Genomic DNA, 24,222 nt, shown 5'->3' with positions numbered 1-24,222 from the left:
CCGTTTAACAGTATTGTAAACTTCCTTACAATTCAGGGGAAAAAAACCAGCATAATATATTGTTTGGAAATTGTGGACTGTTTAACAGTTATAGTAAGGTATAATTGAAATGCATTAGATTGCATGTGTTGAAGTACATCATTTGATCAGTTTTGACAAATGTATATACCTGTGAAACCACTATCATTCTGTTTCCACTTAGATTGTAGTTCAAATCTTGGCTCTACAGCTCAGTAGCAGAGTGAAATTTGGCAAATTATTTAACTCCATTACTCTGTTTATTTATCTGAATACTGGAGGCCATATTGGAATCTTTCTCATAAAGACATTGAAAAGAATAAATGAGATTCATGGAAAGTGCCTAGCAAGTAATAAGCATGTAATAACTTCTGGCACATTTTTAGCTTAGTAAATAATACTTAAAGGCTGTTTAGAATATTTTTATTCAGAGTTCCCGTTATGGTGTAGTGGTTAACGAATCCGACTAGGAACCATGAGATTGCGGGTTCCATCCCTGCCCTTGCTCAGTGCGTCAAGGATCCGGCTGTTGCCATTAGCTGTGGTGGAGGTCGCAGACGTGGCTTGGATCCTGCGCTGCTGTGGCGCTGGTGTAGGCTGGTAGCTGCAGCTCCGATTAGACCCCTAGCCTGGGAACCTCCATATGCCACAGGAGCGGCCCAAGAAATGGCAAAAAGACAAAAAAAAAAAAAAAAGAACATTTTTATTCAATATTTCTTTTGTTTTTTAATAGAGTCAAAAACTTTAATTCCTTTTTGGGTCAGGCAGGTAATTCAAATTTGTCAGAACCAGGAATAGGGGATTTGTGGCGACAGTTGGAATTGAAATGATGAAAAGCATTCAAACTTAAAATGCCCCCTGCCCCACCAACGAAGGAAAGAAGGAAGGGAAAAGAAAGGAAGAAGAGGAATTGTGTTAACCCTACAAAACAAATCTGCAGGTTGTATTTGGCTTATAGGACCCAAGTTTGTGACCCCAGCAAAGTGAAGTCAGAGAAGGAATTTTAGTGTAAAATAATATGATTTAGTATACATTTAACAAATGAAGTTGATTCTGGCTGCACTGAGGACAAATAATTGGAGAGGGAGCAAGTAGAAAAGCAGAGGGACCAATTAGGAGGTTATTTTAGCCATCTACATAATGATACATGTGGATTTGGAATGTATGGAAAGCGGGACTCGAGGTAAGTGAGTGAATTTGAGAGGGCCTCTGGAGTTAGAATAGGCAGCACTTTTTTATGTGCACATATAGAAACTGATCGCATTTTCCTTAAAAATGTTTTTTGAAAAGTCACTTAAAATAGCAGTGCGCTATTAGGATTTTTTTCCCCCTTGTGACTTCAATTCCTTGACTCTCCCAATGTTATTCTGATATGATTTTACCATCTAAAATTGACTGGATCAGTTCCCTCAGCTCACTGGAGGGAAGCTCGCTCACTGCCACCTGGGCGGGGCCACACTGAGTTTCAGTTTCCTTTTCCCGGAGTCTCCAGAAGCCTCAAGATTGCTGAGAAATTTTCTGCTCCTTCGTGCCTGCCTAACTGTCCCAACAGAGCAGCTACCCTCAGCTTCAGCCCCTATATAGATTCTACAAACAGGTAACTGACTTGAAGCTTTTTATTTTTTCCTAGCCACTTGCCAACAATAGACTTTTTTAAAAATTAAAAAAAATCACATGATAAAAAAGTAGATTAGATTTTTCTTGCTGTTTATTCACCCCGGTTACCATTTTCACATGTAATGGAGAGTAGATAAGAGACATAAGTGTAAATTTTGTGATAGTATATTTTAACAGACATATTATCTGTTTTGCAATATTTAATGAAAAATGTATTTGATGTTTCACCAGGTTGAGAAGTATGGCAGTGACAACTTGCTTGACCTGGATGCAGGAAAAGCATCTGAAAACTTATTTTGGAAAAGAGCAGTTTAGCCTTCTCTATAAGGCCAGTGTCCATGGATTCTCTAAAGAGAAGTTGCTTGACAGATGCTCTCATCAAGGATCTATTCTAACAGTGGTTTATAATGAATATCACATTCTTGGTGCCTATATGCCAGGGGGCTACCTGGGAGAATTGGACATTTCCATCACCCTTTTTGCCTTTCAAGAGACTGAAATTTCGAAGTGCGAAATAGGACCGCTTAATCCATGTTTGTTGTTTAGTGGAAATAATATCAATTCTGAATTCATTATAAATCTAGAGAAAAAAGCGGTGGTTACTAGCGTGACTACAATGGAAAAGCTTGGACTACCTCAGTGTTGTATGTCCTTTAAGGAATGTGAAGTTTTTCGATGTGAAGGTAGGTTTAACTGCATAAACTTGTGTAGAGTTCGCTTCTTCACATTTGGAGGATTCTAACCGCTTCGTTCCTATAAGATACAATGACTTTTATATTTGTCCTTATCTCCAGGTGATCCAGACTGAAATCGGGCCACAAATTGTTTTCCACCACACGAGATAGTCAAAAGTAAATGTGGAGTTTTCTGGAGTGTGTTTGTGTTGTGGAAGGGGTGGCGGAGGAGGCAGAAAAGTTGAAGGGAGGGAGAGGGAGAGAAAGAGAGAGAGAAGAGCAGAATGCAAACTTGAAGATTGTGAGACTCTCTAAAAACTAGAGCTTGAACTTGTTTGATCCTTTGGGCCAGTTTCCTGTTAATATCCATTCTAGCAAACAACTAAAGTTAATTTACCTATTTTTTTTCTATAAGGACATTTAAATTGTTTCTTATGTTTGCTGTTATAAACAATGCTCCTATAATATCTTTAGGCATGTAACTGTGCACAAATATATGTTTTTATGATAACCTCCTGGCCGTGGAATTGTTTAAGAATTATGTGGTTTGCATTTTGATACTTTTCAAAAGCTTCAGTTGTCTGTGCTATCCCTGGGAGTGTGATAGTAGTGCCTCCTTCCCTGAATCCTTTTAATCTTTGCTTTTAATGAGTATTTAAAATATTTACTAACATGATGGTCAAAAGGTGGTTTCTCATTTTATTTTTTGTTTATCCCTGATGGCTAACAAGTCTATGTGTATTGGCTATTTACATTTCTTCTATGAAATACTTGTTTATATCTATCCATTTAAAAGAAGGGCTCCTTGATGTCTGGCACAGACAGGATTGGTGGCGGAGGTGAGGTGTCTCTGCAGCACCAGGATGCAGGTTTTTTTTGCTTTTTAGGGCCTCACCTGTGGCATATGGAGATTCCCAGGCTAGGGGTGATTCAGAGCTACAGCTGCTATGGCCTACAAACCACAGCCACAGCAATGCTGATTCCCGGCCGCATCTGCAGCCTACATCACAGCTCATGGCAACGCCAGATCCTTAACTCACTGAGCAAGGCCAGGGATCGAACCTGTATCCTCATGAAAACTAGTTGGGTTCGTCACTGCTGTGCCACAATGGGAACTCTAGGATACAGGTTCAATCTCCCACCTGGCACAGTGGGTTAAAGGATCTGAGGTAGGTCACAACTGTGGCTTGGATCTGATCCCTGGCTGGGTAACTCCGTATGCCACAGGGTGATCAAAAAAGAACAAAAAAAAAAAAAAAAAAAAAAGATGGAAGGACTCCTAGGAATAGTATTTCCTGAGCATTTGCGTGTTCCAAACTAATTGAGATTTTTATACAAAAATGATGATCAAAGTACATAATTCATGGATCACTTTATTTAAAGGAATATTGTAGTGTTTCCACAGCATTGATGTTGTTGTGGAAAACCTTAGGTCACTTTTATTTATTTGCAGTATTTTTTATTGTTTCTCTTTGAGTGATTTGATCTTTCTTCCTAGCTACCCCAAACACCTTAAAACTTTTTTCTCTTATTGAAATCTGGTAAATTTACTTGGCTATGTCATGATGTTGGCCATCTTAGATGAGTTAAGTAAATTTTTTTATTGAAGTATAACAAAAACAGAAATGCACAATTGATCAGTGTTCCAACTGACAAACTTTTATAAATTGGACACCCTCGTGTAACCCCCACTTGTATGAAGAAATAGATTATTACCATCATTTCAGAAGACCCCTTTATGACTCTTCTCATTTATTACCAACCAAAGGTAACCATTATCCTAGCTCATATTAACATTATTAGTACTTATTATTTTTAAATTTTACATAAATGGAACCATACCAAAACATATGCTCTTTTGTGTCTAGTTTCTTTCATTCAATGTTATGTGTGAGAGATGGGCCTAATAGAAGCAATCCCATTATGAAATCAAACCTCTAGGAGTTCCTGTTGTGGCTCAGCAGATTAAAGAACCCAATAAGGTGTCTGTGAGGATGCGGGTTCAATCCGTGGCCTCGCTCAATGGGTTAATGATCCAGAGTTGCCACAAGCTGTGGTGTAGGTTGCAGATGTGGTTTGGATCCCTAGTTGCTGTGGCTGTGTCGGTGGCGTAGGCTCAGCTGCAGCTCCAATTGAAACCCTAGCCCGGGAATTTCCTATGCTGCATGTTCAGCCATAAAAAGAAAAAAAAGAAAGAAAGAAATCAGATCGCTACAAATCAGGATCACGTTTTACTAATAATTTCAAGGGTAAAGGCTATCAAAAAAATCTCAGAGAAGGCAGGAGGAGTACAAGGATATTCTGTGTAGCTCCCAGATTCTTCCTTCCCATATTAGATATAGGCTTTCTGGCTAAGAACAGCAACCAGCATTTTTAAATGAAGTTTGTGGGCCACTTTATGTATTGAAGAGTGGTCAGAATATACCAGTACGATGGGCTGAATTTTGCCCCCTCCAATTCCTATGTTGAAGCCCTATCTCCCAAAGTAACTATACATGGAGATGGGGTCTCTAAGGAAGTAGTTAAGGTTAAGTGAGGTCATAAGAGGGAGCCTTAATTTTGTAGGGATAGGATAAGTTTCCACATAAGAAGGGACGCCGGGGAGCTTTTGCCATCTTGCCAAGAATCCACATGAAGAGGTCTTGTGAGTATATAGCAAGATGGTAGCTACTGACAAGCCAAGAGAAAAGGGCTCAGAATGAAGCCCACCTTGCCCACACCTTGATCTTAGACTTGGCCTCTAGAACTGCAAGAAATAAAATTCTGTTGTTTCAGCCACCCTGTCCACGGTAATGTGTTTGGTAGTCTGAGCAGACTGCGACAATCAGCTTCCACGACATTTATGGGAAGACATGCCTCTTAAATCCATAGAATCTGGATTTATTTAGTGTAAGTAAATCTTAACCAGGTACATCCTGGCAAGGACATTCAAGAGATAAGTACTATCCTTGTAGCAAGTGTCATTAGTCTCTTTACTAGGAGACACGATTTTCAGTATATTTATAGTAAAATTAGGCCTGGTTACTTTTTTTTCTTTTCCTGGTAAGGTGAGTAAATATATCCATGATATATTTACTTTTACCTCCCTAGTGATTCATCCATACCATTATATGTATTAGTAATTTTTTCCCTTTTTGTTTTCGTATAATAATGCCTTATAATGATTCTATCATACTTTTTAAAAAAATAAAAATTACTTTTGGTGGATATTTGGCTTAACCTGTTTGGGCCCATGACAAGTAATTCTGCTATAAATATTCTTGTCATGTGTTCTGGTTCACAATACATTTTTTTTTTTTTTGAAGAATGTAAGTATGAAATTTCTGGGTCATCAGGTATGTGCATGTTCAGTTTCAGTGGGTACCAACAAAATCTTCCAGCACTGTAATACCCATCAGCACTACCACAAAGAGTGTATAAGATATTCTGTGACTAAATCTTTTCTCAATTTTTTTATTACCAGTTTCACACTCTGTAGCCATTCTGGTATGTGAGCTGGGGTGTGCCATTTTGTGAATTTGGCTTTCCTTGATTAGACTAGTCATTTATTTATTCCATGTTTTAAATTAATTACTATATTAACTTATCCTTTTTCGATTTATGTATTTGTCTTTGTATTTTTGTTATATTCTTATGTTTCTAAGATCTGTTCCCCTTTATTCTTTTCCGTTTCTATTTTCTATTCTTTCTTTCCCTCTTTCCTTTCTTTCTTTCCAGTCTTTTTCTGGCCTGTCCATGCCTCTAGGCCTCGCTTCTGTGATTCAGAGTGGACCCCGGCTCTCATCTCTCATATTGGGGTGAGCCACACACGACTGCTGAGCAATTTGGTGAGAAAAGATCTGCTGATAGCCATGCAGTGCCCACCTAGCTCTGGGCTCTTTAAATAATGAGAAGATAAGGAGATCTCCCCCAATTTTCTCCACTTGCTTTTCACCATACTGCCCTGTTCCTACAAAAAGGCTATTTTTGTATTTTTTTTCCTAGTGAATTCATTGACTTTCATTCAGTGCCAATCATTCAACAGCTTCTAATGTCATTATTGTTTGATTATTTCTCTAGATTTATTGGACAAAAGGAGTATGGATGGGATTATTGAGTAAGTCAATGTCTTTAATGTTCAATTATTCTGTTCACTATCTTAGACATTCTATTGTAGGTTCAGTTAATAAAATTGGTAGTACAAGTTATAATAGATAGCTTGTGGATCATCAAGAATTAACTATAACCATATCCATAGTCATAAAATATTTAGCAGTAGCCATGTTAAAACAAAAAGAACATTAAGTAGATGGATGGCATTTCTAACTCTTTTACATACTTGAAGGGAAATAATTATTTAGCTGAATGTCTACATTTTGACTTAGAATTCTTGCAGCTACAGTTTCAGCTACTTCAGGAAAGGGGTGGTTGGCAAGTGGGGAACGCCTCTCATGAACTTCAGGAACGTGTTAGAAATCATCTACTTCCGTAAACTTCAGAAGTCATGTGTTACCTTGTGGTTTTTGAAGTATATTATTGATAATTTATCTTCGTGTTTATCATAGTTGCTATTTTTTCCTGAGGTTTATATGATCTTGATGCTTATGTCAGAAAGGTTTTATGTCTGATTTGCCTTAGTTAAAAGTGTTATTTTTTGCTTTTACTTCTTTTACAACAGGATTTGAGATAGGATAGTTATAGTTTTTTTTTTTTCCCAGACGTTGCTAATCAAAAATAAATGATAACATATAAGAAAAGAAACTGAATTCTAGGAAGATTTATGGTAAGATCTTATGACCTCATCTTAATCAGCTTCCAAATTTGTCTAAACAGGCTCAAGGAGAGCTTAATGTCTGCCATAAGAACTTACAAACCATATGGAGGCCTGGTTCACCAAATACAAATTCTGCTTCTGGGTCCAATTGGAGCTGGGAAGTCCAGCTTTTTCAACGCAGTGAAGTCTGTCTTCCGAGGCCATGTCACGAACCAGGCTTTGGTGGGTTCTGATATAACTGGCGTATCTGAAAAAGTGAGTCCATTTTAGGTCACTCTGCCTTTGCTTCTTTGTGCAAGTTAATTTGATTTGAAAAGTCTCTGGCTGATCAATTTCATTCAGTAGACTTCATTTCAATTTACAATTTACAAAATGAACCCAAAGTTGCTTTTTTTCCTTCTGCAGTACAGAAGATATGTCGTTAAGGATGGGAAGGATGGCGACCCCCTGCCATTTATTCTGTGTGATTTACCAGGGCTGAGTGAGAAAGAAGGCAGACTGTGCCTGGATGACATACTCTCCGTCTTAAAAGGCCATGTTGCTGACAGATACCAGGTATGATTTGGCTAATTATTGAGAATGTGTAATTGATATGTAAAGTTTTGATTTTTGCTCATGATGAACAATATCTGACTCTAGTGCATGGGCATCTATTGTCTTAAACTGCACTTGTTGAATATCCTGGTTTTTTTTTTTTTTTTTTTTTTTTTTTTTTGCTTTTTGATATTTTGTTTTACAAAGAATGAAAACATCTAAAGGGTTCTTCTGTCACAGCTGTGTAACAACTCTGAATGTTGTCGCATTTGATTGCTTTCGGGCATGTGAAACAGAAGTCCTCTACATCAGTTTACTCACATGGTAACTTTGATTGTGCAACAGCAAGTCTGGAGGTAGGCAGCTTTGTGCCAATGTGGCAGGTTATTAATTTCAAGGGTCCTTCTGACTTTCCTTTCTGAGATCCTCAGCATGAGGTGCTGTGGATTAAATGTTCCCCTCCCCACTCCCCTCACCAAATTCATGTGTTGATGCCTTAATGCATAATGTGATGATATTTGGAAGTGGAACCTTTGGGAGGTGATCAGGTCGTGATGTGAAGCTCTCATGAATGGAATTAGTGCCCTTGTAAGAAAAGACACAAGAGAGATGACCTTTCTCACAGCCATATGAGGACACAGCAGGAAGCTGGCTGTTGACAAATGGGGAATAGGGCTCTCATCACACACCAAATATACAAGCACCTTGATCTTGGACTTCCTAGCTTCCAAAACTACGAGAAATAGGTGTTTGTTGTTTAAGTCCCCCAATGTGGGCTCATTATAGCAGCCCAAGCTGACTAAGACATGTGGTTTTCATCTTTATGTTCTCAAGATGCTCGTGCCAAGCATTGTCAGTGTTCCAAGCAAGAGGCAGGAAGAGATTAAAGAGAAGAGCTACTTTAGTCTGCCTTAAAAAAAAAAAAACAACCAAGGTATCACCATACTGATCTCCATAGTGGTCGTACCAGTTGACATTCCCACCAACAGAGATACTTTAGAAATCTATGCATACAACTACCATATGACCTAGCAATCCCACTCTTGGGCATATATCCAGACAAAACTTTCCTTAAAAAAGACACATGCACCTGCGTGTTCATTGCAGCTCGATTCACAGTAGCCAAGACATGGAAACAACCCAAATGTCCATCGACAGATGATTGGATTATGAAGATGTGGTATATATACACAATGGAATACTACTTAGCCATAAAAAATAATGAAATAATGCCATTTGCAGCAACATGGATGGAACTAGAGACTCTCTTACTGAGTGAAGTACGTCAGAAAGAGAATGATGAATACCATATGATATCACTTATATCTGGAATCTAATATATGGCACAAATGAACCTTTCCACAGAAAAGAAAGTCACGGACTTGGAGAATAGACTTGTGGCTGCCAAGGGAGAGGGGGAGGGAGTAGGGTGTTTGGGGAGCTTGGGGTTAATTGGTGCAAACTATTGCCTTTGGGATGGATTAGCAATGAGATCCTGCTGTGTAGCACTGGGAACTATGTCTAGTCACTTATCATGGAACATGATAATGTGTGAAAATAATATGTGTGCATGTATGTGTAACTGGGTCACCATGCTGTACAGTAGGAAAAAAAATTGTATTGGGGAAATAACTATTAAAAAAAAAGCTTTCCAATTCTTTCTATAAACATTTAGATCTTAAGTTAATTATTAATTTACCTTGTTCCAAACGAATATAGTCAAATGTGCCAACATCTTTCATTCAAGTCTTTTGCATCTTATTCCTTCTAAATATGGGTATTATTTTTTTTTTTGTATTCTACAATCTGTACTATAATGTATTTATCAGGTCCTACTGTATAGCACAGGGAACTCAACTCCATGTCTTTGTAATGACTTATGATGGAAAGGAATCTGAAAAAGAATATGCAGAGGGAGTTATATCCAATCTCCTGAGATAGACCATAATGGAAAATAATACTTTTTAAAAAGAATGTATGTATATACACACACCCATATATATATACATATATGTATATACACACATATATGCATTATATATGACTGAGTCACTTTGCAGAAATTGGCACATTGTAAATCAATTTTACTTTAGTATAACAAGAAAAAAATAAAATATTATTTAAAAATTATTATAGAGAATGTTAAACCTATGCTAAGGTAGACAGAACAATTTGATGAATTTGCATTTACATAGCTGCAACAGTTTTCAATTTATAGCCAATCTTGTTTCATCTATGTCTACCCACTTCCTCCTCTGCTGTATTATTTGGAAGAAAATCTAATAAGTCATAACATGTCATCCATAAATGAATGTACATTTAAATAAATATATATATACATAAACACACACATAAGGTCATATAGGAATTTTATTAAACATAGCCATAGGAAGCTCCTGTTGTGGCTTAGTGGTAATGACCTGTTGTGGCTTAGTGATAAAGAACCCAACTAGTATCCATGAGGATGTGGGTTTAATTCCTGGCCTCCTGCAGTGGGTTAAGGGTCTGGTATTGCTGTGAGCTGTAGGTGTAGGTGGCAGATGTGGCTTAGGTCCCATGTTGCTGTGGCTGTGGTGTAGTCTGGCAGCTGGAGCGCCGATTCGACCCCTAGCCTGAGATCTTCTATATGCCGCAGGTGTGCTCCATCCCCCCAAAAAAGGAAAAAAACATAACCATAATATGCTTATCACATCTAAAATAATGGCTCCTCTTCATTTATCAAATATCACCCATTTCTACTTCTCTTTAAGTATCATGCATCTTTTTAAACAGTTTGATAAAAAATCATTCTAATGAATCTGTTTAGCTTCTTTTAATTCTTATTTTCTATCTCTTCATCTTCTGATATTTTTTCTTAATTTTTTTAAAATCTGATTGATCTGTAGCCTTCTCCATAGTCTAAACTTTGCTGTTTGCATCCTTTGATGTAGTTTTCCATAGTCCTATTTTCCATGTATCCTAAAAATTGGTAGCTGAACTTGGCATCATGTTCAGATTCATCTTCTACTTCATTGATGGTGCTGTGTTCTTTCATGGAGAAGCACACAACTTAGGGTTTTCTTATTTTTCTAATATAGGTTTCATCATTGTTCAACACCTAGATCTATTTATTAGAGTGTGAAAGTAGGGATTTTCTATTTCTATCATTCCGTCTTCATTGCACATCTGAAAGAGAAACTTCCCCTCATCTACAACTTGATTACTTAGTGATACAGTTTATATAGGAAAGGCAGGATGTGTACTTCATTTTTGTCTCTTTGTTACATGCTTTTGAAATAATAAGTTAATTTCTTTGAATCTGCCAATAATGAAAAGTATTATTTTATTATAAATATAAACTCGTGAGGTGAACATATTTGATATGTTTATATCCATTTTAGCTTTTGTCCATACTGATGCCAAATGTACCGTCTTTGACAAGTGCGAATCTTTACAATTTGGATGCAATTTGGATGCTGAGTCCTTCTGACAGAAACCTAAAAATCTTCTATATTCTTTATTTATTATATGCTAGATATCCAAGCCACGTCTTATATATTTCCAGCTCTAGACTTTGAATCAGTTTTTTCTCTAAGAAATCTTTGAATCATTAGAACTATTGATTGCTTCTTGGTTGGTCATTGGTTCTTGCCCTTTTCTGTAGATAGGGCTAAGATATATAGATATAGATATATGTATGTATTTGATAAATTTCATTCAGAAACTTTTCATTCAAATACAAGGCTAGGGAATTTTTACATAATCTCTTCTGTCTTACATCTGTATCTGCTTTCTCCCAAATGGAAAAAATCCCTATTCTCAAGGACACCTGAGATTTCAGAATATCATGTCATGACTCTTGCTTTATTTCACCTAATGTTCATTGCTATTTCAGAGCAAAAACTCTATCACTACTATAAATAGTCTAATCACAACCATATTTAATATCAACATAATATAATCACAATCAAAGCTGGAAACAATTTAGACTCTTAAGCAGGTTTTGATTTTGATTTTTTTTTTTTTGTCTTTTTAAAAAAAATTTTTTAGGGCTGCCCCTATGGCATATGGAAGTTCCCAGGCTAGCGGTGGAATCAGAGCTACAGTTGCCAGCCTACACCAGAGCCACAGCAAAGCTTGATACGAGCTGTGTCTGTAACGTACATTACAACTCAGGACATGCCAGATCCTTAACCCACTGAGCAATGCCAGAGATCAAACCTGCAACCTCATGGGTACTAGTCAGATTTGTTTCTGCTGAGCCATGATGGGAACTCCAGCAGATTTTTATATTTAGGAAGTATCATGTAGTAGGAATATACAAATTACTTTGTTTTATTTATTTTTATTTTATTTTCTTGTCTTTTTTGTCTTTTTAGGGCTGCACCCGTGGCATATGGAGGTTCCCAGGCTACGGGTCAAATCAGAGCTGTAGCTGCTAGCCTACGCCAGAGCCACAGCAACGCAGGATCCAAGCCGTGTCTGTGACCTACACCACAGCTCACGGCAACGCTGGATTCTTAACCCACTGAGCAAGGCCAGGGATCGAACCCACAACCTCATGGTTCCTAGACAGATTTGTTTCCACTGCACCACAATGGGAACTCCCAAATTACTTTGTTTTAAAATCAAATAGTTTCTCTCTGTGTAGTTATGATCCCAATAAAAAGTTTATTTGATTCATTTAAGTTAGGGATAGCTTTTAAAATTTAAAATTTAATTTTGTTTTGTATTTATGTTTATCACTCATATGAATTCAAATCTACAAAATAAGTTGTATTCAAAGAATCCATCTTTTCTCTGCCCCTTCAAATACATCCCTCCTTTTCCTATAAGTAACTGTTTAAAAATTTATGGTTTACTTCCCTTTGTAACCTGTAAGAAAATACTTATAGATTTGTGGTTCCCCTTTCTTAGAGAAATGATAAAATACAATATGTTATTGATGAATCAGACTTTTGCCACACAAATAGTCCTGAGGTTAATAGCCTTGTGCGTACACCACTTTGTATTTCTGCCAGTATATCTATAGGGCATATTCCCAGCAGAGGGACTGCTAGTTCAAGAGTAAATGGATCCCATTTTGAACAACTTTTCCCCTTTGCATCTGCCTGATGATACCAGATTTCTTACTGTACGCTTTCAAATCCACTTTTGCCCACATTGCTTCTTCTATCTAGAACACTTTCTGCCATATCCTTATTCCCTTTATCAGACTGATATCAGCTTTCAGACCTTACAGGAGCTTTACGTGACTACATGAAAGGACAGCTAGCTACTTGCATGATGACTGTCTTCCCTACCAGATTCTCAGCCCCTTCCTATCAGAGACCCCTTCCTATCAGAGATCAAGGTGTTTTGCTCACTCTTTCAGTCACTTGCACAGTGTCTGGTACAGAGAATGTGTTCATAAATATGCATTGAATTAATATCTTGCTTTATGTATACTTTACAGTTTAATTCCATGAATCCAGTCAAACCAGGTCATGGTGACTATATATGCTACCCATTGCTGAAGGACAGAATCCATTGTGTGGCCTTTGTGTTCAGTGCCTACTCTGTTCACTGCCTCTCTGATGAGATGGTGGAAAAGATCAAAAGAATTCGAAAGGAGTTGATTAAGTGTGGTGAGTCTCATTCCATTTTACTATACTTTTGAGGGTAATTAATTAGACTACATGGTAGGATGGTTTGGAGGGTAATTAATTAGACTACATGGTAGGATGGTTTGGAGACAAGATAAAGAACTTAAGAAATGTCCCATATGCATTTTCCCTGGCTCGTCAGTGTGATTTCTTCAAATCAAGTACTCACCAGCTCTGTGACTTTGTGCAGGTGGTTCAAACTCTCTGTATCTCTATTTCCTAATCTATAAAATTAGTATAATAATAGCATAGACGTCAAAGATTAAACACATTAATATAGATTAAGAGTTCAGTGCAGTCCTCACAACTTCCTACCAGGACATCCTAACATGCATTTATTTATCAAGAGTCCTAAATTTCCTCTAGGGTTTTAAAGGATTAGAACGTGGAAAAGAAGGTTTCAGTAAGCAAAAGAGGCAGGAAAGTAAGATGTGGGGTAGGGAGAGGTAGCATAAAGGCTTTGGAGAAGGTAAATAGGATTAGGGAGTTAGGGTGCCTTAAGCCTGCCTTTCTTGGCTTTGTTATCCACTCTGTGTGAAAATGAGCCAGCTTGTTACGCTTTGATTACGGTAGAAGCAGGGAGTAATTGATTTACTTGTTCACTGAAATTTAAAATCTTGCAAGGGTAGTGTGTGGGAGGTGCTTGCCAACATTTTGATCCAGGGGCAATGTATTTGTGATGCTTTGACAAATTCCATTTCCTTCTTGAGGCCTCTTTTCCCCCATCTTGTTTGTTAGAGTCCATTTGGTCTTTTCTCTCGTCCCCATAAAACACAACTGTTTAGACAGGATATGAAATCAATCAGCAAAATTGTAGCATAAATTTTAGTTACTGTTTGCAAGAGGTGGTTCCACTTGGAGCCTTTTCTTTTACTGTGGGAAGCAATGAAGGGAACTTCCTAGGTCAGAGGGATTCCAGGTATGAATGAGTAGTTAAGGAAGACATTTTTGTGGGGGGTACCGAACCTCCCCAAGTCTCTGAAATTGCTCCATAGATAGCTCATTGCATAATGGATAGCTGACTAAATGAAAAATAAGTAATGCTGTGTGTAATAAAAAAAAAAACCCAATATGGATCTTTTTGTAATAGGCATGGTACAGGTGGTATTGCTCACTCACGTGGACACCTTGGATCTGATTACAAAAGGTGACCTAATAGACATATACAAATGTGTGCCTGTGAAACTCAAGGTAATGGATGATGCTATTTTCAAACATATTTTCTGGGGTATGTCACTATTATTATATATCACTGTGTACAAAAATAAAAAATAAATACCTACTGAGTTTACGAAGAATTAAAACAATTGTTTGGGATAATTCAGACTCCGTTCCCAAGTTTTAAAAATTAAATATATATTTATCTTGACATTAACATGGATAATTCCATTCATTGCATTTTAATTCAGTTGGATTCAGTTCAGCAAATATTTATAGATTACCTTTAATGATCAAGCCGGTGTGATAGTCGCTAATCAGATCCACAGATAATTAAAACAATTTCTCTACACGAAAAAGCTTATAATTTTATAGGTAGAGGTGAGGGGATGGGGGGTTGGATAAGAAAAAGTTGAAAAAAAATATGACATGATTATGATAAAGATCATGAAATGATTCACATAGGGAATGACAGTGTTAAAGGGGATGGGGGGAAGAGTTCATCACTGGAGTGACCCTGGGAAGTGGCTTTTGAGGAGGAAGAGAAGTTCAAGAAGTGCAGGGATCAAAAGGGGAAGAAACTGAGGCCCTGGGGACAGCATAAGTTAATGAAGGAAAAGGCAACATCAATGGGAGGCATGGAATCATTTGATTGATTGACTGATTGATTTATATTTATTTTTGTCTTTTTTGGAGCCTTACTCCCTGTGGCATATCGAATTTCCTAGGCTAGGGGTCGAATCAGAGCTTCAGCTGCTGGCCTACACCACAGCCACAGCCACAGCCACACAGGATCCTTAAGCCACTGAGCAAGGCCAGGGATCAAAACTGCATCCTCATGGATACTGGTTGGGTTTGTTTCCACTGAGCCACAATGGGAACTCTGGAATCATTTAGATTAGTGAAAAGTGGGATCCCTGGAGGGGATGAGAAAGTGAGAAAGTTATCTTTGCATGATGTGACTTTTATTAATTGGAGGCATTATGGAGAATCACTGCAATTTTTTGAAAGAGTAGTGATAGGACCAGAGTTAAGCTTCACAAAAATTAATTTTGCGACTATATTGGAGTCGAAAGGAACCTGGAGGTGGGAACACCAGTTGGGAAGATATAATGAGAGCTCGTATTTGTTGAGCATAAGTGTGTGATAGATTTTCCTTTTTTTGCTAAAAACTGAATATTTTGCTTTGACATTTCTATGCACTCTTACTAAGAAATGTGTATCTTAATAAAACAAAAACAAACAATTTCACCATTAAAACAAGAAAGGGATATGTATCAACTTTGCCTATTTTCTCTATTTATCAAAGCTCCTACTTGAACTCTTAAGATTTTAATTTTTTTATTACAATTGATTTACAATGTTCTGTCAATTTCTGCTGTACAGCAAAGTGACCCAATTATACATATATATGTATATATTCTTTTTTCTCACATTATCCTCCATCATATTCTATCACAATTGATTAGATATAGTTCCTGTGCTATACAGCAGGATCCCATTGCTTATCCACTCCAAAAGCACTAGTTTGCATCTACTAACCCCAGACTCCCAGTCCATTCTATTCCAGCCACAAGTCTGTTCTCCAAGTCCATGAGTTTGTTTCTTATCTGTAGATAGATTCATTTGTGCCGCATATTAGATTCCAGATATAAGTGATATCATATATCATATGGTGTACTTACAACAACCCTATGAGAAGGGTACTGTCATTACCACATTTGATAGATAAGGGAACAAAACCTCATAGAGTAAAGTACTTGCCAGTTTGCTGACAGTGCTGAGAAGTGACAGACCCTTATTTTGAATCCAGGCAATGTGATTCTATGTATAAACTAGTCTAAGCATGGATTAATCATCTGCACTAAACTAGTCCAGTAAAATGAGCTTCTCTTGAGACTAAACTTTATTTTGGTCTTTTTATCTTTTCTAGGGCCACACCCAAGGCATATGGAGGTTCCCAGGCGAGGGGTCTAATCAGAGCTGTAGCCACTGGCCTACGCCAGAGCCACAGAAACATGGGATCTGAGCCACATCTGCAACCTACACCACAGCTCAGGGCAACCCACTGAGTGAGGCCAGGGATCAGACCCGCAACTTCATGGTTCCCAGTCGGGTTTGTTAATCACTGAGCCTACAACGGGAACTCCGAGAATAAACTTTAAAAGGAAACTGAAGGAAATTATAGAGTCTAGTATAAGGGAATTGAAATACTTCAATTTCAAAGAAGTCTATATAGAACTATTAGTTACTGTTCCTTTCTAATTCATATTGAATCTATCATGTGTGTTCTAAATGAAAATGAGCAGTGATATTAGAACTTGACTTGTGACGATCTTGAAGAAAACACTTTATGGGGCCAGATCTCTGGCTCCAGCACGAAAACTATGGTCAAGCTCCTACTTTTTGTTATTGCTTTCATAATTTATACTGGCATAAAAATTGTATTTTTCACTGTTTCAAGATTTCTGGGCTTTGATTTCTGTGTTGCAGCTAGAGGAACTTCACAGAGAATTTGGATTTCCTCTTTCTGACATCTTTGTGGTTAGTAATTATTCCTCAGAGTGGGAGCTGGAGCCTGTCAAGGACGTTCTGATCCTCTCTGCACTGAGACAGATGCTGTGGGCTGCAGATGACTTCTTAGAGGACTTGCCTCTTGAGGAGACAAATAGAGGTGTTTGATAGTACAGAAGCTCCAAAGAGATCAGCTGAGTGGCTACTTCCGGTTTGGGTACATCCTAGAGGGTCTGCACTACGGCCCCCTCCCCCTCGTCTTGTTTTAAAACAAAAATTGTGAATTGAGCCAGTTGTCATTCCCACTCTCTGAACACGCCAAGCTGTCTCCTTGCCCTCTTCTGTCAAAATGGGCTTTGCTGCTCGGGACCCAGCATGGGATGGGCTCAGCAGTGTGTTTCTAACTGGATGCGATTTTTGGCTACTGGTCCTTCCCTGGAACCTTATATGTCTACCTCTTTTGACTAGACTTTTCAATGCCTGTCCCTTCTCAGAGTCCCTCTTAATGCAGTGTGGTTTAGTTCTAGGTAGAGGAGGGTGCCTTTTCTATTCTGGTCTCTGATTTTGGTGTTACGTGTATTCTCTGCTATCGATCTGTGCATAGTCTACACTGTACTTCCAAGCAAAGATCAGAGAGAAGTTTCATTCTAAACTCAAATCCTGTTTCACTTTGTGGGAAATCAAATTAGTGTATCCGATCATCTCTAGTACTCTCTCACTGGCAAACTACTGGGAAATTCTCACATTGCCTTTTCTGTCCTGCCTCTGCCATCTTGGTTTTTCCATTCCTTCTCTTCCTCATGGTGCATGCGCTCCTCTCCCAAAGGCAGGGTTGGCTTCGACCTCCAGTAGCCCAGTTTTCTTCTTCCTGCTGGCTGCTTTCGCCTAAATAATCCATTAAGAATATTCTGTTTCCTTTTACTCAGAGATCAGAGGAAAAAAATTATCAGGTGTAAGTAAAGAAACAAATAAGCGAACACTTTGCATATTCATATTTTTATCTCATCATAGAAGAGTGAAAATTAAGAAAGGAGAAAATACAGGAAAAAGAGAAGTAGCTGAACCTGAAGGAGGGTATTTTATTTATGTCTGGAATAAAGTTCACATACAAAATCATAATACCTAAAAATAGGAACCCCATGATTTAAAGTCACAACTTGTAAAAACAATCATAATTTCTTTTGAATTTATGTTCTGTGTCTGTGAAAAATTAAAGTTTCTTTTTATAAAATATAACTTGAGTGTATTCATATGTTTGTGTGGTGTGTGTGATTTTGATAAATTTTATTTATTTATTTATTTATTTATTTATTTATTTATTTAGTCTTTTTAGGGCTGCACCCACGGCATATGGAAGTTCCCAGGCTGGGCGTTGAATCAGAGCTGTAGCTGCCGGCCTACACCATAGCTACAACAACGCTGGATCCTTAATCCAATGAGCGAGGCCAGGTCCTCATGGATGCTAGTCAGATTCGTTTCCACTGAGCCATGATGGGAACTCTCTGGTAAAGCTTATTTTAATATGACTTGTCAGCCTGTCTTTTGATCTTCAGCAAGTCGTCTTAATTTTGCCTTCTTATTTTATTTCTAAAGTGCTTAACTTTATTCTCTTTGGGTCCCAGTTAGTATCATATTCTTTAACCTAAAGCCATTTTAATTATAATATCCAAACATTTCTTTCAGGATGTGGCAATTAATATTAATGAGTTCCAGGGGTCTAAAACTGAGAGGACCGTGGTTTTCTTACTCTGTCAGTTATGACTGCTTCGCTTACAGGTGAAAAAACTCAAACCTGAACTACATGAATGAAGAAGAGGACTATAGTAATGGATCAAGTAATCCAGCAATAGGAAAGTCTGGGATTGAATTGAATTGGCCTCAGAAGTGGTTGAATCTAGGGATTCGAAAGCTATTCAAAATCTGTTCTCCCCCACACCACTCTCTCTCTCTCTCTCTCTCTCTCTCTCTCACACACACACACACACACACACACACACACACACACACACACACACAGAGCTTCTTGACTCCTTTCCGCATGTTGTTGTAATTCTCTCAGGCTAGCAATCTTGATAAATCCTACATCTTCTGAGTCCAAGCTTCAGGCTGACATTCATTCAGTCTTGTGACCTGCAAAGAAAGAGGACTTTTCTTTCCTAGTTTTGTTATGACATTCTCTACAAAAGAACTGAAATTGATCTAGCTCAAGATATACACACACCTACCTTCCAAGAATTATTACCTTAACCAGAAGAGCAAGGAAATATGATCAGCCCATCTTAGGTCACAACTGCCCAGGAAGAATGATATTATTATTATTAGAAGAAAATCATGGACATGGCTACTACTGTTGGATTAACTGAGCTGGAGAGGCACCATAATATGTATCTCATAGGTTTGAAAAGTTTTGTATCTAGTTCCTCATTTAGATGAAAAAGTTTGCTAAAAAAATCAATAAATCTAAAATGGTTAACTTTTTAAAAACTCTTTAAACTTTAATAACAAACTTTTTATTAAAGTACCATATAGCATAAAAAGTGCATGGTTTGAAAGTGCAATACATAGTTAGAAACATTTTGACCAACTTTACAAACCCATGAAACTAGAACTCAGATAAGAAACAGAACACGAGGGCATCCTAGATGTCCCCTTTATGCTCCAGTCTTTCTATCTAGGATATCAACTCTTCTAATTTATTTTATTTTATCATTTTTTTTTTGTCTTTTTAGGGCAGCACCTTTGGCATAGGGACGTTCCCAGACTAAGGGTCCAGTCAGAGCTGTAGCTGCTGGTCTACACCATAGCCACAACACCAGATCCGAGCCGCCTCTGTGACCTATACCACAGGTCATGGCAACTCTGGATCCTTAACCCAGTGAGCGAGGCCAGGGATTGAACCTTTGTCCTCATGGATACTAGTCAAGATTTGTTTCTACTGAGCCATGATGTGAACTCCCAATCTTCTGATTTCTAATTGTGTAGATTGGTTTTTTTTTTTTTTTTGACCTCTGATATAAATAGTATTATGAAACTGGGCTTTGGTGGAGATAGCTCCCATCACTGAGAGACATAACATAAGTCTGAGACCCAAAATGTCTATTGTCAGTAATGTCAGAGAACTATTCCAGTAATGATGGTCCAGATCCACTGATGGATAACATGGAGATGGAATACATGTCTGAGAAAGTGCACTGTATCCATGAGCAGGTTGCAACTCTGCCTTTAGGACAGATAACAGAACCACTAGAAGAATTGTTTCTGTAGCTGAGAAGTGTGAACCTATGATTTTTATCCTAACACTCTATGATTAGACAATTAAAAGGGAGTTCCTGTTGTGGCTCAGTGGTTAATAAACCTGACTGGCATCCATGAGGATGCGGGTTCCATCCCTGCCTTCACTCAGCGGGTTAAGGATCAGGTGATTCTGATTCACCCCTAGCCTGGGAACCTCCATGTGCTACAGATGTGGCCCTAAAAAAAAGAAAAAAGAATACTACTCTAAGGAGAGTTAAATTATGGAAATATGTGGAAATTTTGTGGAAGAATTACAATGGCCCAAATCAACGACCACCATATAAAATCTGGCTGCTGGAATACAAAGGCTACTGATCTATTCTTTGGATGTATCTCTGTGGGTACATAAAATAAACAGGGGTGTTTTCACTCAGGTTATAAATATAGGGTGGAACCATGACACACTCATTAATGGAAATTGCTGATGTGATAATATACTATCAGGATTGGGAATGGGAAAATCATTTCCAAAAGATGACATTGGGGAAGTGTCCTCAAGGGCAAAGAATGGCAAGTAGACCATGCAGACCCTGTACTTGTAGCCCCAGGTGGCTTCAGTTGGGTCCTGACTAGAGGGAGCACATATTAGGCTTTGCTTATCCCTTGGGTGTAGCCATGGCTGAGGGTATTACTCAAGATTTGGAGCAACAGAATGTGAAGAAACTCAATCTCCTATGTTACATTTTATCAAATCACAGTATACATTTCATTGTTGCCTATGTACAAAAAGGAACAGAAGATTGCCATTTTCAGCAACTTGGAGGGACCTGGAAATCATCCTACTAGGTGCAGTCAGTCAAAGACGAATATCATATGAGATCTCTAATATCAATAAAACATGATACAAAGAACTTATTCATAAAACAGGAACAGACTCAAAGATTTCACAACCAAACTTATGGATATCAAAGGGGAAGCATGGTGGAGGGAGGTTCAATTAGGAGGTTGGGGTTAACATATACAGACCACTGTATCTAAATAGATAAGTAACAGGGACTTACTATATAGCACAGGGTAATTACTCAGTACTCTAATAAACTATATGGGAAAGGAATCTTAGAAAGAATGGATATATGCATATATATAACTGACTCACTTTACAAGTATACCTGAAACTAAAACTAACACAACATTGTATGTCAACTAAACTCTAATAAAATTTTTAAAAACATGAGCGCTCCTGCTGTGGCACAAATGGGATTGGTAGCATCGCTGTAGTGCTGGGATACAGGTTTGAACACTGACCTGGCATAGGAGATTAAGGATCTGATCCAGTGTTGCCACAGTTGTGGTCCAGGAACTCCATATGCTGTGGGGCGGCCAAAAAAGAAAAAAAAATTAAAAATATGCTAAGGAGTTCCCTTTGTGGCTCAGAGGAAATGAAGCTGACTAGCATCCATGGGCATGTGGGTTCGATCCCTGGCCTTGCTCAGTAGGTTGGGGATCTGGCATTGCTGTGAGCTGTGGTGTAGGTTGCAGATGTGGCTTGGATCCCACGTTGCTGTGGCTGTGGTGTAGGCTGGCAGCTACAGCTCCAATTTGACTCCTAGCCTGGGAAACTCGACATACCATGGGTGTGGCCTAAAAAGACCCCCCCCCCTCAGAAAAAGTGCTAAAAGATATCATATAAACTTACCAAATTCTATATCACTCACACAGCAGCAGTTTGATAAAGCCCTGGAATTGTTAAATAAAATATTTGTAAATAAAAACTGGTGATGCTAAGGGCATGACGGATTGACTGGCTTGATTAAGTCAATATAAAATAGAAAAAACATGAGAAGGGGTGGTTCGTATGAGGATGTAGGTGTAAAGATGAGAGTGATGATGAAATCACACAATTCTCCAATAGAAAATTTCTTTTCTTGGAGTTCCCAGGTTGGCTCAGTGGAAATGAATCTGACTAGTATCCATGAGGACGTGGGTTCAATCCTTGGTCTCACTCAGTGGGTTAAGGATCTGGCGTTGCCATGAGCTGTGGTGTAGGTGGCAGACGTGGCTTGGATTCCTCATTGCTATGGCTGTAGTGTAGGCTGGCTACAGCTCTGATTCTACCCCTAGCCTGAGAACCTCCATATGCCAAGTGTGTGACCCTAAACAAACAAACAAACAAAAAATTTTATTTTTCTTTTCTGATATAGAATGCTTTATGAATTTGCCTGTCATCCTTGTGCAGAGGCTATGTTAATCTCTGTATCATTCCAATTTTAGTATGTGAGCTGTGGAAGTGAGCATGTAGCAGAAGATTAATTTCATCTTGCCAAATTCAACTGTATGGTGCTCAAGACTACAATGGCATGTCCCAGCAGAGGGAGGCATCGATACTCCGGGAGCTACTTCCCTTTCTCTGAATTTGACCAGCATCCTGGTAAGAAAACAGTGGACTTGATAGTGACTCCCCTCATGTGTCCTTCACTGGGACTGTGACGGCAGCTACCCAGCAGCCCTGGCCCGCAGCATATCAGCTCTGGCGACAGCCCTGTGGCTGTAGCCTACCAGCTCCAGCAGCTCTGTGGCTGCAGGGGATCATCTCTTTTACCCAGCGAGACACCAAGCAAGCACTCGGAGAGGTGGAGAACTCAGGTTTATTACGCCGGCAGGCTCAGAGGAGATTGATCTCCAGAGTCTGAGCCTGAAAGAAAGGTTTCACAAGGCTTTTATGGGCTACATCTTCCGGGTCCATGCTTGGCTATTTGGACCAGGTGACATCAGGCAAGGTAGTCGATGCGGAACCAAATTTACAGAAGCAGGTGTGTGGGGGAGGGGTGGTTGGGGCTGTTGGCTGGACTTTGCTTAGTCCTCATGGCCCGGGTCTCTCCTTTCTACATTTTTATTGGGACATTTTCTCCTACAGGACTGACCATTAAGTACTTCCATGTTGACTACAGGTCAGCACTAGAAAGGCTACTTGCCTTTCCTTCTTCCTCGGACTAGACAGAAGGGGAAGCCCTGGTAGAGTTATGCCAGCTGTCTGCTGGTGAGGTAAACAGTATTAGACACACACACACCCACGGGATCAAATGTAATAAGTAACAAACGGACCACAAAGGGGAATTGTGGCAGATGGAAAGAAAGCACGTGAACATGTGCAAGGATGCATCACACTTTTTCTGAAAGAGTGTCTCAGAGCTGGAGGAAAACACTCTTAACTCTTTCTCTCAGATATAATGCCAAGAAATTGCTAACTTAGGGAGGAGAGCCTGGATTTTTTTTTCCTCTGGGAAGAGAATGACACTAAAGCCAAACGATTGTACTGACCTAAAAACTCTGATTTAATTATTTATTAAAAAGACATTAACTACCCTTGATGGTTAGCATTTCCATTGGAGTCACATTTTGTTGATGACACTGATCCTATTGTTTCTATTGTATCCTGGAGAGAGAGCCTACCTTCAAACTGAGCAGGATATGAAGGATAAAGCTTTGAAATAATGAACTGGAAGATAATTTCCTCCTGGAGCTGAGTATGTGATAGTGTTACGGCAGATAACCAGCAGCCCTGTGCGGCAGCGTATCAGCTCTGGCGACAGCCCCGTGGCTGTAGCGTACCAGCTCCAGCAGCTCTGTGGCCATTTCTTGAGCTGCTCCCATGGCATATGGAGGTTCCCAGGCTAGGGGTTTAATTGGAGCTGTATCCACCTGCCTACACCAAAGCCACGGCAATGCAGGATCTGAGCTGAGCTCTTTTACCCGGTGAGAAACCAGGCGAGCACTTGGAGAGTTGGAGAACTCAGGTTTATTACGCTGGCGGGCTCGGAGGAGATCGCTCTCCAGAGTCTGAGCCTGGAAGAAGGGTTTCACAAGGCTTTTATGGGCTACGTCTTCCGGGTCCAAGCTTGGCTAGTTGGACTGGAGTGACGTCAGGCAAGGTAGTTGATGCGGAACCAAATTTACAGAAGCAGATGCATGGGGGAGGACTGGTTGGGGCAGTTGGCTAGACTTTGCTTAGTCATCATGGCTGGGGTCTCTCCTTTCTACATTTTATTGGGACATTTTCTCCTACAATAGTATTTGGAAATGTGATTCTTAGCTGGCT

At 38.9% G+C, this 24,222-nt stretch overlaps 1 protein-coding gene and 1 non-coding gene across 4 annotated transcripts; one reads left to right on the top strand and one right to left on the bottom strand.

Annotated features, from left to right (window-relative positions):
* Positions 1 to 1,528: 1,528 nt before the first annotated feature.
* Positions 1,529 to 18,125, top strand: IFI44 (interferon induced protein 44). Of its 3 annotated transcripts, XM_084958342.1 has the most exons (8): positions 1,529 to 1,615; positions 1,867 to 2,318; positions 6,369 to 6,405; positions 7,122 to 7,317; positions 7,468 to 7,617; positions 13,031 to 13,202; positions 14,311 to 14,411; positions 16,872 to 18,125. In XM_084958342.1, exons 2-8 carry the CDS (start codon positions 1,877 to 1,879, stop codon positions 17,058 to 17,060), a joined length of 1,287 nt encoding a protein of 428 aa, XP_084814468.1. In that variant the 5' UTR covers positions 1,529 to 1,615; positions 1,867 to 1,876; the 3' UTR covers positions 17,061 to 18,125.
* Positions 18,126 to 22,317: 4,192 nt separating this feature from the next.
* Positions 22,318 to 22,421, bottom strand: LOC146402832 (U6 spliceosomal RNA). Its single transcript, XR_014808689.1, has one exon. It is a non-coding gene; the product is annotated as a U6 spliceosomal RNA (small nuclear RNA).
* Between the last annotated feature and the right edge of the window lie 1,801 nt (positions 22,422 to 24,222).

The sequence above is a fragment of the Sus scrofa genome, chromosome 6 (assembly GCF_054392235.1).
Source record: "Sus scrofa isolate SSC_HxYL_T2T_F1_AM1 chromosome 6, Sscrofa_HxYL_maternal_Yorkshire_Landrace_v2.0, whole genome shotgun sequence".
In the NCBI taxonomy this organism is placed as follows: Eukaryota; Metazoa; Chordata; class Mammalia; order Artiodactyla; family Suidae; genus Sus; species Sus scrofa.
Note: the sequence above shows the minus strand (reverse complement) of the source record. Positions and strands in the feature narration are given on the sequence as shown.